A 14,982-nucleotide genomic window follows, 5' to 3' on the forward strand; every position below is an offset into this window, starting at 1 on the left:
GTATATATTGTTGGGATTCCTGCATTTACATCACCACCAAGAAAAAACAGGTTTAAAAACCCTGTCCTTCACAAACGCAAGCGTAATAAATTATTTCTTGTCAAAACTAATCAGCAAACTTTAGCTAAATACCAAAATAGACGGTTATTTATGTGTCATTCTGGGATAGCGGTGCCAAAGCAGACATAAAATCTAGTTAAAGTTATTTTGATGTCAGGTGAAACATTTTGAGTTTCAAATGACCTACCACTGAAAACCTGGGTTGCAAAGATTGGTGGGGTTAGGCCAATCCACGTTTTTGGTTGGATCAGGAGTTTGCATGGAGGTCAACAGTCTGTGGAACAAACTGAGTGGCCAGTAATCCGTGGATTTCAACAGCTTCTCTGCACATCTGTCAAACGTTACAATAACTGTATGAAAGAGAGAGAAAGCCTTGTTTCATCCTTCAAGTGAGCCTTTAGAAAAATAGCTTCTCGCCATTAAACTGAGAATAAGCCCTGATCATTACAGTATCACATAAATTTTAGTTAATGGCGATTTTACTAGTGTTACATTCCCGTATGCTCAGATTCTTTTGAGTGGCTCTTTGATACAAATGAAGCAGATCAAGTTGTACCAAAAAAAACTTTTATTATTGTGCTGAGTATCAGTGCATATTTCCAACAGGTGAGTTGCGGTTAACACTGTGTGACCAATGTGCACGCATTGTGACCCTAATTATTTTCTGTAGTCACAATTTAACCACAATTTCCTGACTCCTATGCAGGTTATCTGCCGAAAGCTGTCAGAGAGAGCCGCAGTGTTTTCACTAACTTATTTTGAAAGCGCAGCAGACTAGTTGCCTAACTTTATCACTCATACAATCATTCACTCAAACAAGGACAAGCAGCTGTGTTTACATGGCCCTGCAGTGGTCCAACCAGAAAGAAAGAATGGCTCTGGCAAAGGAATGGAGCCACGAGATCCATTCATTCAAAGAGGTATAATTGCCGCCATTAAATGTTACTGTCACTTTCACATTGCAGCTTAAGTTAATATTCTGTCTTGTTCCAAGTCTGAGTTAATGATTCTTTCAGTGATCGTTAGCGTGTTTGAAATTTAAAGCATGAGGCATGAGCGGACTGTGTGGCAGGCAGTGTAGTCATGACCTGCTGTGTAGCAAGCGACTGAACATTCACAGCTTCTGTTCCATCCTGTCAGCCATGAACGAAAGACAAATGATTGCTCGTCAATGTTGTGACAACAGTTTTCTCTCATCCATTTCCTCCTGACACATTGCATGAGGTGAGAAACTACAACAAAGCCAAAACATTGGCACACTGTTATCCCTGATTTCACAAAAGGATGTCTTGCAAGCACAGGTTTGGCCCAAACTTAGTCAGTGGGTTGGTACATCTTTATTGTAGCACGCAGTCATAAAGATTGCCTGTGTTAGAGGTAAAACAGTGGGCAGCTGTTGGTATTTTGCAGGTAGAGAGGACTGAGTAGGAGCTGTGATACTGCACTGTCTCGTTCTTCACGACACAAAAAGCCCTCTCTTCACAGGCAGCGGGGAATTCCTCCTCACAATGACTCTTACTGTTGAACATCACAAAGTGTGTGTACCTTCGGGGAACAGATCCAGTTAATGTGGATTTCATGGGTGTTTTGGGCACTTAAGCTCTCAAGCTATACAGGCCAAATCTTTCTGGTTCCCTTTTAATTAATAAGTTAGTTAATAAGCACATAGAGTGAGGTTTAAGGTAAAGTGGCTTCTTACTTCCCTGTCATTCCAGGTAGGAAAAAAGACACAAGGAAATAAATCAAATTCCTACAGTGTAGTAGACAGGTAAAGAGGCGGGACCGTTAGCTGTTAGCTGATGTTTTTAAAAGTTATGAACCTTTTTGTGTAAAACAGTCAAACAGGAACTAGAAAGAGACATATTTCTCCCACATTATGTTCTCTCCATTGGCCCCATGTTTAATCCAGAATGTATTTAAAATACTTCTTCTCATAGAGGACCCAACACAGTCCTGGCTTACTTGTGGTTCCCGGAGTTGAAGAATGGTAGGCAGAGCCTTTAGCTATCAGGCGCCTTTCCTGTGGAAACACCACCTAATATTAAGATGAAACTTGAAGCTTTCCTTTTTAATAAACCTAATAGATAGGGCTGGATCAAGTGGCTCTATTGCTATAGACTTTTTGTGCTGTTTCACATAGTGTGTGTTTCTCTATTCTGTTTTTTCCTCTTCTCTCTCCTTCACACCCTCAATCATTGACTGCAGACAGCTGCACCTATTGTCTGGTCTCTTCCTGTTATAAGAGAGTTCTTTCTTCCCATTGTCACCAAATGCTTGTTCACAAGTCAAGTAATTAATGTTGGGGTTTCTCTCTAATTTTATAGGGACTTTACTTTGCAATATAAAGCAGCTTGAGGTGACGTGCTGTAAAGGGATGCTATATAAATTGACCTAAAATAAACTGAGGGAACCTCCACACTCGGTGAAATTCAAAGGTTTTAGCACGCATGGTGTTTGGATCATTCATGCTGGACTGGAACCAACACAATGCCAACACAATTCCAATTAAAAAGATGTATTCTTCTCTATGAAATCTGACCTGCATCTTTTATACTGTATGTACCGGTGTTCCAGCACAGCGAAACACAGCGACACCAGCTCCGTTCATGTATCTAGGTTGCCGACTGTTCTTTCAGCCCATTGGTTGAACCGGGACAATGTGTAGCTCCTCAAATGAAGTTTACTTACACTTCCTCACAAAAGAATAGCTTCCAACTTGCTTTATTGTCATAGGAACCTCGTGGTCCCTGGGGGTAACATGAGGCTGGATCCTGAAGTGTTCTTGGCACAGGTTTGGGACAAGTCTAACCAAGCTGTTAAATTATTGCTTGTACAAATGTTTCCCTTGTTTCCAGCTGTTTGAATGGATCTTACAGTCCAACAATAGAAGGCTGGTACACACACACCCAATACCCTTTGAACAGGCACATTGTCAATTTTTAACTACATACATGAAATGTGTTTGACCAGAGATGAATGCGTATCTGATAAAACTGAAACGACAAACTTTGCCAATACTCACACGAGTACACACGAGTAGGGCCATTTGTTCTGTAAAGGAGAGGAAGTGACAGTTTCAAATGACCTACCAGTTAAGACATAAATCTTAACTGGAGGAATAGAAATGTGTCCACTATATGCTGGCTATGTGGACAAAGTGTCCTGAGACGCCCACTGGAGACTGATTTTGAGAAGCGGTGGTCATGGGGAGAGCTGGCAGCTTTGGAGAGGATTCTTGCTTTTTGATCAGCAGCTCCAGCACGCCTAAGGGACGGGCGGAGGGACCTGAAAAACCAGTTGCCTGACATTATTACTTTCAGCGAGAAGCAACGTGGAGCCTCCTCCTCCTCCACACTCTCCTCCCCTTCTTCACATAAACACTGTGATTCACAGAGAAACCACACACACACACTCTCTCTCTCTCTCACACACTCACAGATATCCGTGATTGTTTCTGAACTCTCACGCTCTCTCAGTACATCTGACCTGTATGCTTGTACCTGTGCCGCCACCACTTTAGCTGCATTTGGGATTTATTCTCCCCTCCTGGAGTTGCTCACCCGGCTCTTCGACTCCCTGGTGTCTCCCTCCCCAGGCCTGCTGTGATTCTGGACTATGCCCCCCTCAGTCAGCTGAGGGAGGGGGCTCTTGCACTGCTCAGGCTCCCATCCGGAGAAGGCTTGGGCTGAAATCAAAGAGAAGGTGATCGGGTAGGTCACACTAACCGCTGCGGTTTTCTTGGCAGATAATTTTTTTTGTTTCGATGTAAACTCAAAGAGTAAGAACTCCCTTTCCTGTTGACTGTTTCCTGTTCTGGAGCGGGGGTTCTCTCAGACATAACGAGAACACATCTCAGGTGAGGGGACAAAAAAACAGCTCACATACCAAAGATCTCTCATGTATAGAAATCTGCTTTTAGTGCTAAAGAAGTGGACAAGTTTGAATTGGAATTTTAAAAAAGAGTCATTTTGACCTCTCATTAGTATCAGGCTGCATATCACCTATTGATAAGTGACTGTTTGATGGAGCAGCTGCCCTTATCTTCCCATCAGCTGGCACTATAATTGCAGGTAAATGTGATCGCACGTTGTGTAGTCCTGCTGTACCGATTCACATGATGACGGTTTATTGATTTAAGATTTGTCATCTTCACACATTAAGCTTCTTCTACGTGTTTAATGCCTGTGTAAATCTACCCAGCTAAAACAGATATTCAAGTTTTAATCACGTTGAAACATTGCTCGAAATGTTTCCTGTTATTCAAGTTATTCAATGTGATGTGGTTTGATTTTATTTTGCCTTCTGTGATTTTCTTTGTTTAATTAGAAGATTGTGATCCTATGATTGAAGTATAAAAGAGGTTAAAATGAAATTAAAATGACATATTCACAAATGAACTCTGTGGCTCAGTAGGCTAACTTCAATTGTATGGACTTTCTTGTGTTGTCACATTTAACTTTGATGAGCATTGTCTTATAATGTGCTTTGTTAATACAGCATTAGCAAGTCACACCGCACTTACCAGCAAAGCAACACTGTGACAGAAAATGAACTTATATAGAAATCTATTACAGACCAATTAGAAACGATGGGATTTTCATCATGGCAATGATGGATTAATTCTATGTCGTGTATCCAGTTAGAAGGAAAAGTGTGTTATACAACGCTAAACTCTATTCTGAGCAGCAGCATCTTAGGAAAATTATTCATCCTATTATTAGATCGTAATATTTCTGAGGAATCTTGAATGAGTAATCAGCACTTCATCTCAGACAGTTTGTGTAGGTTTGTCTCCTGATAATAATTCTGACTGACAGATTTTAATTAGAAAATGTGTTCCTAATTAGTGTAAATACTCCCAGAGAATGTGTGAATGATGCTTTAACACTCCTTCAAGTGATTGGCTATTTTTTGCAGCTTTCACATTTGTAAACAAGCAAAAACAAAAAACAAAAAAGAGACACTGAGTTCAGCATTCAGTCTGTGCAACTTACAATCCATATTTGGGTATTTCATTGGGCTTAAATGCTTGAGAAATGGCTTGTTAATCCCCTCACACACTTCATTTGTCATGCTTTTCATGGCTGTGTAGAATACTCTTCACGCTAAGGAGCTGTTGTGCAAACTTATCGTAGACTCATTGCTGAAGGATTTATTGCCTCCATCTGAAACCAGTTTAGTGTGATTCTCACTACAAATACCAAATTATCTGAGCTTGTTTGGAATTTGGCTTTCAAATTTATCCACACATGGATCTACATTTTTATCGTCTTTGGGGTCTGTCCAATGACTTAACAAGTGTCCTGCAGTTATCTCCGGCATTCACACCTTTACTTTCATGGTACGATCACTTCACTGTGACATGAATAACAGCAACTGTTCTCTGTTGCAAATTTCTGTGCTCACTGACTGGGCTCAATAAAAGTCACAGTAAAATCCCTATTTGGTGTGACATCTGAATAACCAAAGATATGAGAGGTTTACATCAGAGATGATCCAGGCGAGCTCTCTGCTGTGACTTTAGGCCACATGTCCGCTTTTCTAAGGAAACAATCGGGGCCATCTATGTCTTGTTAGCTTGCTTCAAAGTGACTGCTCAAATATTGGCTCCGACAGCCGTTTGAAGATTGTACTTTGAATGTACTTGTGAACATGGGTCGTGCGGGAGACTGCGTTGTTTTTAACGTCTGGGTGAGCATCTGCAGAGGTGGAACGAGTCAACAGCTTTGTCTGTTCATTCCCTCATAAAAAAATAATATTAAAAAAAAGGAAACTAAATTGTTCCCGTTCTGCAACGAGTCCACTTTCTGGACAGACCAATAACCGGCTTGTTTACTCAGGGTGGAAGAAAGGATATTGAATTTGCAGTGTTAGTGAATAGCTGCAGTTTGTGGAACAGCAAACAAACTCTTATTACAGAACGGAGAAGATTGACCGACGAGGACACGGATGCTGACGTCAGAATCAGTGGTCTGTTGAGATTTAGTTTCAGATTCCTTTACTTTTAAGAAACCAGAGTAAAAAAAGATGAGAGGGTCTCTTGCTACTTATGTCCTATGTCTTTTAAAAGATTATCCTGCTTGTGTATATTAACTGTAATATAGTTTCCCTGTGGGGGGAAAAACAGATTTTCCACGCTCTGGGGTTTGCAATAAACATAAAACGAGTTAACGTGGATAAGTGAATTAAGTATTTAGAGCTCAGCCAATATAGTATATAGATTGGCAATATCACAGCTACTACTGACAAATATGTTGTTCATTGTGTCCCAATGCAGGAACATGATGAAGGAAAACATACTTGGGCTGCTTTAGAAACAGTGTTATCACATATTTTACATCATAGCTGAGCAGGCAGAAATGTATTACTGAAAAGTCAATAAACAATGGCTGCATCATTTTTACTTTTCAGTATTACATCATAAAAATGAAATGCTGAAAACTGACACTTATAAAAACATATAAAGTATATCGTTAGCTTCATAGCATAAGTGCCTAAGTCATTGACTTAGTCAAATGACTTAGGCAATTATGCTATGAAGCTAACGATATTGATAATGGTGCAACAGATCATAAACTTTATGCATTCGGTTGGATCTTGGGTTTAAATCTGTGAAGTTGAAGTGTTTTTTTTCCTCCATCCTGCAGAATCCTGGCCAAGCCACCGGCCTTTACTGCCACTCGTGTTTGAATTAGCTTGACTGATTTCCCCTTTGTTATCTTGACAATAAAGGATGTATGTTTATGGCTTATGGCATTTCCAATATGTGGCTAACTTGATCAGCTGATTACACTGTTTGGTTTGTACACCAGGAATGTGGTAGCCAGTGACCAAGCTATGAAAGGACCGGTGTTGCTTTAAAATGTTTACTGTAAATAAAAAACGATCCGGGTTCAAGCCAAAAATCCATCTGCTGGCACCTGTTATATGTTATTTAACTAACCCTGAAGAGAGCATATTCTCTAAGATTTACAATCAAAATCAAGCCAGAAAAGAGATATTATACACATAAAAATACACTTGGACAATTAAATGAGGTCATTATCTTTTATCACAAGCGTTCAATCATGGTAAATGGCTTAGGATAACATATCTTTTGCAATTTGTTCTACTCAGGGAAACGGCGCCATGATTCATTTGCCATCAAACTCAAGTTTTGTCTTCTGGGCAGTTCAGACGAAGTAAAGGAGTGGGTATAGGATGACGATGTCTGCACGTGAATTAGTCAAGGTGTGTTAACATTAGGTGTTTTTCCTTGGCTGAGGGCTCTCCCAACCTCTGCCACATAGCACCCATCCTAAATCTAAACTGCAGCTCCTGTGATGTATTACTTACGTCTGTCAACACACCTATTCCGTGAGAGGCGTCACACCCACTGGCTACTGAATCACAAGCATGTGCAGCTATGTAAAGAGATGCCTCTGTACCATGAAAACGCCAAGTAAAGAGGGTGGTTAAGGAGTGAAACGTTTAGTTTAAAATTACAGTACAGCTATTGGGGAGCTGTCCCAGGGTGTAACCTATGACAGCTGCTTTGGGCTCCAGTCTCAAAACAGCCTTTGACTGGATAAGGAGTTACGAAAATGGACAGATTATGTTTCAACTGTACAAAAGATGACATTAAATCTCCATCCTGGGACAATAAATGTGATCTATCTTTGCTTAATCCGATCACCTCTTTTTGATAAAAGCTGGTACACATCCTGCTGCGCTGGTGAAGCCATTTTTTTCGACAGCACATTTTTGATTGCCTCTGCAGACAAGGCAGCTTTGTAGCACAACAAATACCCGTAGCTCTACATTTGAACCTTAAAGAAAGAGCTTGTTCTTTCTCTCATGGTAACTTATTCTATAATCACCAAAGACTCAGCTATGATAAAGGCACTTTTAACAAATTTATTTAATTAGTACACCTAGCTTCTTCCCATTTAAGCCAGTTAACCATATTAATTTTTTTTTTTTTCCAGTAAATGAATCCAGACCTGTTATTCCGTCACGTTCTGTTAATTTGCTGTAAACAACTAATGGCAAAGAACTAATGAAGACATAATAAAGGATTAGAAGCTAAAAATACAGCACAAGTACTTTAAAGAAAAGAACTGTAATTGTGTTATTTGCCACCATCTGGAAAATGTACACTATTCTTTTTACACAGTGGGCCAATAAATGAACAAATACAGTAATAATACTTCAAAGGAAGATATAGTTTAAAACTAACCATTGAAAATACAGTACTGTAAAGAAAAATACTATAGCTATCAATAAGGTACTTTTTAAACACACACATTCATTTGAACTTTTTGCCTATAGGAACAAAAATGACTCAACTGGTTACATAACCACGTCATCCCCATAGTGTATTCCCTACTGTTTCCAAAGCAATGGTGTAACTGACCTTACACATCAGACGATTAGTTAGCCACTTATCAGAAGCTGTCAACACAGCAAACAGCTGACATGATGTATGCCATTATTAATCTCTTTGCCTAATAGTATGTCAACACCTGGAGAGTCATTTATGCAATATTTGCCCGGTGGATAAGACGTAAAGTACACACACACACACGTATCGAGTACAAGTTTCGTTACTCTATTCTCAGAGTGTGACTACAGTTCTGATTTTACTGCAGTGAAAACAATAAAATCACAGTTTAAGCCCTGACCAATTTTTGGTATTTGTGACTTTAAGTGTCTGTGCATTCGTGTCCTTGAGGTTTCGCATACACTATATGGTCTATAAAAAGACCTTGTGCAATGCTTCCAGGATGTGCACAGTGGCTTGTAGGTGAAATGTAAACTCGAGCATGATGTTTAAGACTGAGCACAAAAGGCTGCACTTATCCATACACTTCATGGGGGAAACAATAATCTAAAATCTCATAATCTCTGTAAAGTAGGTAAAAGAATGAATCAGAAATGACATGTCCAGTGTATACGCAGTGCTGGGGTGATATTTTCCATACTTTACTGTGACTATAATTGATATGATATGTGTCAGGATGTCTGCGTGGGATGATCTTCTGTGTGCCAAGATTTTCAGCTTTTTATAGCTGATGCAAATTTTTATCCGCTTGTGCCACCTGCTCTGATTGTGCCGCTGTGCTGGCAAACACGCTCCTGTTAAAGAAATCGAAATAGTTCTGTGATTTCAGCCTGGTAATTTTAAGATTAGTTAATGAGTGGTGGAAGTGATTAGGTCAAAAAATGTCAACTCATTATAAGATACAAAACCACACACACACACACACACACACACACACACACACACACACACACACACACACACACACACACACACACACACACACACACACACACACACACAACAACAACAACAACAACAATCTTTATTTATAGAGCACATTTAAAAGCCTTGGGCATACCAAAGTGCTTTACATAAAACAATAAATGCTATCGTAATGTCGGCACATTAAGTCTTCCACTTAATCACCGCCTCATTGAGTCACGCTTGGATGACTCACTGAGCTCACTGTGTATCCTTTGGTTTACGTTGCACTGCGTGAAAAGAGGATGAGGAAGTCCAGTGATGACGCCAGCGTGCTACAAGTGGAAACAAAAGTAGAAGTGATATTTAGAGGATGTCTTTATGGAAATCTATATGGAAATCCATTTTATGGAAGTTAAAAAGTTTGTTCGTGTCAAGTTTGCTTTGGTTGCGAGATGGTGTCGCTGTCCTTATCAGTGTCAGGGGAGAGATCAGTGACAGGGACAGCCCTGACCTACAGCTGTGATCTGATTGTTTCCTGGAGTTTCTGGGATCCTCCCACTTGACAGAGGATCTCTTCGTGACATGCTTGCAAAAAAGTAGATTAGATTGCGATCACAGTGTTCTGAGTACAATAACGAAATCACACAGGAGCCCTGATTGTCGACTTGCAGTAAAATAATATCTGAGGGTGACTCTAGGAGTCATGGCTGAGAGATCGCTAATCTATACCTTTTCATTTCTAGAACCTCGTTTGTAGGAATAAACGAATTAAATTTTAGCATCAGGAACTTCATTTTGATAAAACAGTTTGCACATAGTGGGGGTTTGACCATTACATAAGCATTTATTTTGGTAATTACCAATACTGTTACTTTAGCCAATATTTGGCATTGTGTGGTGAGCTAATAAGTTTGTTAAGCACTGTAACTTGAAGACTTTAGTAAGCACTATTATACTTATATGTTGTAAAAGAGAATGTGTTTTTTCAGTTAAAAATTTATTCATGTTTATTTTGAATCTGACTACGGGAACTTTGAGTTTTGAAAACGTTAGGAATGGGGCAGGATTACCACCACGTTTAACAGCTGAAACTAGAAAAGCAAATGCTGTGCTTGGAACGTAAAATGTTTCCCCATTCTTGCTTTATCTAAAATGTTACCTGCTTATAAGTACAGAGCCTCCATTGTGGTAATTTTGATTTATTATATGCCAAGTGTTTATGTAAGCTGACAGGTCTAGATTGCAGACAGTTCAACTTAGCACCGCGCTCTTTTACCACAATGCCATGCTGCTTTATGTATGCGGAAAATGTGAAAAATGGATTTGTCCTGCTGAAATAAGAAAAGAAGTGTCATCTATCTGATTGGCAGGTTAAGTTGCTCTTAAAAGTAGATCTCATTTAGCATTACTGGTGTCTTCACAGATGTTGACTAATGTCACCTTATCACCATGAAAGAATCCGGCTTCTGTAACAGTCCTTGTTCTCTTTAGTGCCAAGGATGTGATTCCTCACACCACAACATAGTTTTCCACCTCACTTCAGTCCATTTTAAGTGAGGTCTAAGTCATTAAAGATAACCCTAACCCAACATTTTGGAGAAGGGAAAGACTGATTTTTATGGAAATACTGAAAATGGATTTTGATGTGTGTCAGTTGGGAAGATTATTTTCTTTGTTCCCTGATTGATGAGAGAAGGGAATGATGAAAAAATAGTTGAATATACTAAAAAAGCTAACGGGAAAAATTGAAAAATTGAAGGGTAAGGTCAAAGTCAGGGAATGGGATAATTAATCATTATCCCCTAATTAATATAACTGAGGATAGGAAAGGAAAAGGGAGCGAAGGAGGACAAAATTTAGTAAAAGGGAATTAATAGGAAGTAAGGGAAGATTTGATTTTTGGAAATGGAGGAAAAGACACAAGAAGAGGAGGGGAAGGTTAGGCTTTAGGAAATGAAGGAAATGAAGAAGGGGTAATGCTGAGGTTAGTCCAGTGGAAGGAGGAAGAAGAGATGAAAAGGTGGGATTTAGGGTTTAAGAAAAAAGAAAACAACATAAAAGGGAACTTTTTTAAAAAGGAGTGGAAAGAGGATAAAGGGAAAGGGGGGAGGGAAGGTTGATATGAATGAACAGGATCATTTATAGAATATAGTTAGGAGGAAAGGAAGGAGAGGGCGCAGAGGTTTGGGATTTTGGTTGAAGTCATCTCTAATGATGACTTAGGCCTCAGAGGATTAGTGCAGTGTCACCTGAGATACCACAATCCTGGCCATTCTCTGCTGGTTTTTGTCCTTGTTTCTCTGGATGTTCTGAATCTTGTAATTATATTATCTACTGAAGATGATGATTTGCACTTTTGCGTTGGTAAACATTCCTAAAATGTGAAATGGCGGACCGCTGCCCACATTTGCTCCCCTTGTGCTTAAAAACGTCAAAATGTTACAAAATGTGATAACGTAAGGAGGTGTTTATGCAAAGGAGGTGCAGGGTATATGAAATAAATAAATGTTAAGTACCCCAAAATGAGAACTGTAGGGCAGGAATACAGGAACGCAGTACTGGGTCATATTTGTGCTCTGTTTTTTCAGCTTTGTTCTGACTGCCTGATGAATATACATCCCTGAAACAACAAAGGCTCTGGCAGACATGACAAAGCCTGGCATTACCAGCCAGTCAATCAGAAGCATGAGAACCCAACAATCACATCCTGTCAGTCAGTTTAATATCATTTGTTTGTGTGAGAAATCTCGTCAGAGACGAGTTATGTGGCTGGCAACATATTTTCTGCTTTGACTGCTTCTGTAGACTGCGTCGTGAAATACATCAAAGATTTTAAAAACGGAAAAAAAGGTGTGTATTTTGCTGTCTTATCTTCCCCTTACCCCCAGATCTGGTTCTGCCAGAGGTTTCATCCAGTTATAAGGGAGTTTTTCTTTCCCAGTTTCGCCAGGTGCTTACTCATAGCCTTCAATAGGGGACGGCTGTTGTGAATATATATAAATAAAACTGAACAGAAAAGCTTTATGATTGCTAGAATCTTCTGGTACCACAAATCTTGCTATTCACTCGTACTTTTTATTGTACTGTTCTGGTGAGGTTTGCCATTCTTGTGGATGCCATAAAACATTCAGTCATTACCAACTTTCCCTCCACTGAGCGATCCATCTGCTATTTTTATTCCCCATCTGTTCTTCTACATTCCTCTTATTTTCTAGATGTGTTATAAATCTATTGCAGAAACGGTTTAAACCTTATAATATTTCTCTCGAATGAATGTAGTGCTGTTTCAGTCTGTGGCTGACGTGATACTTTTTGTTCTTGGCAGGTTATTCCTGAAGATGCAAGCTTCAACCGTCTCACCAGTGACCAACACTACCGTAACTTCGAACACAACCGCTATCACCAAGTCCAAAGAACAAATACTCATTCAAAGTAAGAACATCATCTGTGTGTGAGCTCCAAACTGCAGCGTCGTCTTGAACCAGACATCAGTGAAACACATCCTTGTCAGCAAGGTTTTGTTTTTTTGTAGACACCATGATAGTGCTTTGAGTTAGATAAGAAATAATCAGAAGAGCCAGTCCTCAGAAATAAAAACCCACTGCGTCATAAAGTCTAATCTGCACATTTCTTATGGGCTTGGCAAACAAGTATTTGGTAGAAAATATTTACCGTCGTCTGTTTACCTTTTAGTGATATGGTTGCTAGGTCACAAGTCATTATTTCTGGAGGACACACAAAATAAGTTGGACCATCACAAGAAGGCGGAATGTGTATAAGACGGCGTAGCTCATAAACCAACTGTCAGAGAGTTCATTGCTCATCTTTCCTTTCTTCTGTGTCTCTCAGGTTCTGGCGCTATGATTGCTGTCATTGTCATTGGCATTATTATCATTCTCGCCATTTTACTCATCATCCTGAAGACGTACAACAGGTGAGACGACATTCCTCGGACACAAGGCGATTCCTGCATACCGAATGTTTCAAGCTGTAAAGCAATGTTGCTATTTCTGTTCACTTCGTGGAAGACTAGAGAGCTGCTTCAGCTTTTCATCTTGCTTTTTTTTTATCACGTTCCGTTTGAGAGATACCATAATACCATCTTCTGTATCAGATTCTTATTTATTCTCTGCCTGTGGTTCCCTGACATTTTGACGAGGGACTTTTTCCCTATAAAGTGGCACAACCTGACGTACAGGTCACATCTATCTATATATCTGATTTGCAACCGGTAGCTAGAACCACACAGGGTCATTCCCTTCTTAGATTGTTTAACTTCAATAAAGACACATGAGAGGGACTTATGACCCTTTGACAATCTAATATATGTAATGTAAATGAGATTTTTATTTTATTCATATAGCTACTACAGTAAAAAGACAAAAAGCCAAGTAAAAAACTGCTATTATTATGGAATTATTACAGGAATCACAAATTTAAAAGAAAAATCTATAAATTTGTCTTCCCAATGTCTTTGTTTGTTTTTTGTTCAGGCGGACACGTGAATCCAGACTCCTGGGAACCAGTAGAAGTTCAAAACCTCGTCCGAAGATGTCCCAATCTACAGTTCAAAGCAACTTTCCGCTGACGCCCGTGGGAATCAGCTCTGTGTCAGGGAGCATCACCAACTCAAACCCAGCCTCAGAGAGCAGCTTCCGGCTGCCCAGAGCAGAGCTCACCAGTGCGGAGGGGAATCAAGTTGAGCAGTTCAGCACCAACAGCGGGTCCACCGTGGTCACCATACATGAAAATCCATCAATAGAAAACACATAGCACCAAGACTGCGGTTTAGTCTCAAAACAGGCACTGACTGATGTGTTGTTACATATTGTGCTGACTGAATGCTGTGGAAACTCAATCTGTGACCTTGTCACTGTTAAATCTCCAACAACTGGGCCACTGGTAGAGACTACAAGGATATCATGAGGTCTTTTGGGTGTACAATTCAAAGATGATCAAAGCAGCACTGGAAAGAGACACAAGGGAAATGAAGGATCTGAATACGGAAATTTCCTTTTGAAGAACTTTGGCTAAACTCAGTGTTCAGAGAATAGTCATTGCTGTTTGTGCTCTTTGCTGATGTTGCATTACTGCTAATGAAGTAATGAAGTAATGTGTAGTGTGGACAGCTATGGGCTTATGGCTGGATAATGCTGGTCCGGCGATGCAAATTTATGTTTTCAAGAGGTTTTTGAGTAAACGTAGAATTCATCTAATTGAAGGCATGGAAAATGATAACTCTTTTTGTAGTTGTGTAATGGACACCCTTTATGACTGAGAAAATGTGTTAATGTTCCAGATTTATTTTGAGCTCTATTAACTTTACATCATTCTGTACTTGTGAGCAGTCACACATTCACAAAAATCTCAAAAATATCATTACGTCCTTCTTTCTTTCTTTCTTTCTTTCTTTCTTTCTTTCTTTCTTTCTTTCTTACCACGCAGAATGAAGAGACCTATGTGAAACAGCTTGTCAGCCTTGCTTCCTGATGTGAATCATTTTTAATTTGACATTAAAGTATTTTGCACTTTATTCTCTTTGGTCCATGTATTTGTATTGTTTGTAGATGTTCACTAAATGAAATGAAGTGAAAATAAAAACTAATATTTGTAGTAGTGGATTGTCTGTTTATTACAATGAAGTAATTAGCACAGAGAATAATAATAGTAGTAGTAGTACAAATAATATTTGG

At 39.5% G+C, this 14,982-nt stretch overlaps 1 protein-coding gene across 4 annotated transcripts; it reads left to right on the top strand.

Moving 5' to 3' along the window:
• The first annotated feature begins 3,436 nt into the window (after positions 1 to 3,436).
• On the top strand, positions 3,437 to 14,905 carry ncmap (non-compact myelin associated protein). 4 transcript variants are annotated; one of them, XM_026153005.2, is made up of 4 exons: positions 3,437 to 3,770; positions 12,615 to 12,721; positions 13,139 to 13,223; positions 13,783 to 14,905. In XM_026153005.2, exons 2-4 carry the CDS (start codon positions 12,628 to 12,630, stop codon positions 14,060 to 14,062), a joined length of 459 nt encoding a protein of 152 aa, XP_026008790.1. In that variant the 5' UTR covers positions 3,437 to 3,770; positions 12,615 to 12,627; the 3' UTR covers positions 14,063 to 14,905. The 4 variants fall into 4 exon arrangements, with proteins under 4 accessions (XP_026008790.1, XP_080150248.1, XP_080150246.1 ...); XM_080294122.1 differs by lacking the exon at positions 3,437 to 3,770 and adding an exon at positions 3,896 to 3,916; XM_080294120.1 differs by lacking the exon at positions 3,437 to 3,770 and adding an exon at positions 3,945 to 4,130.
• The last annotated feature ends 77 nt before the right edge of the window (positions 14,906 to 14,982 follow it).

The sequence above is a fragment of the Astatotilapia calliptera genome, chromosome 19 (genome assembly GCF_964374335.1).
Source record: "Astatotilapia calliptera chromosome 19, fAstCal68.1, whole genome shotgun sequence".
Classification (NCBI taxonomy): domain Eukaryota; kingdom Metazoa; phylum Chordata; class Actinopteri; order Cichliformes; family Cichlidae; genus Astatotilapia; species Astatotilapia calliptera.

What these genes read in the sequence shown, in the direction of transcription:
- ncmap (XM_026153005.2), top strand. Translation starts at nt 12,628, where the DNA reads ATGCAAGCTTCAACCGTCTCACCAGTGACCAACACTACCGTAACTTCG. An exon ending in AGAACAAATACTCATTCAAA is followed by an intron (nt 12,722 to 13,138) that starts GTAAGAACATCA and finishes TGTGTCTCTCAG; the next exon opens with GTTCTGGCGCTATGATTGCT. An exon ending in ATCCTGAAGACGTACAACAG is followed by an intron (nt 13,224 to 13,782) that starts GTGAGACGACAT and finishes TTTTTTGTTCAG; the next exon opens with GCGGACACGTGAATCCAGAC.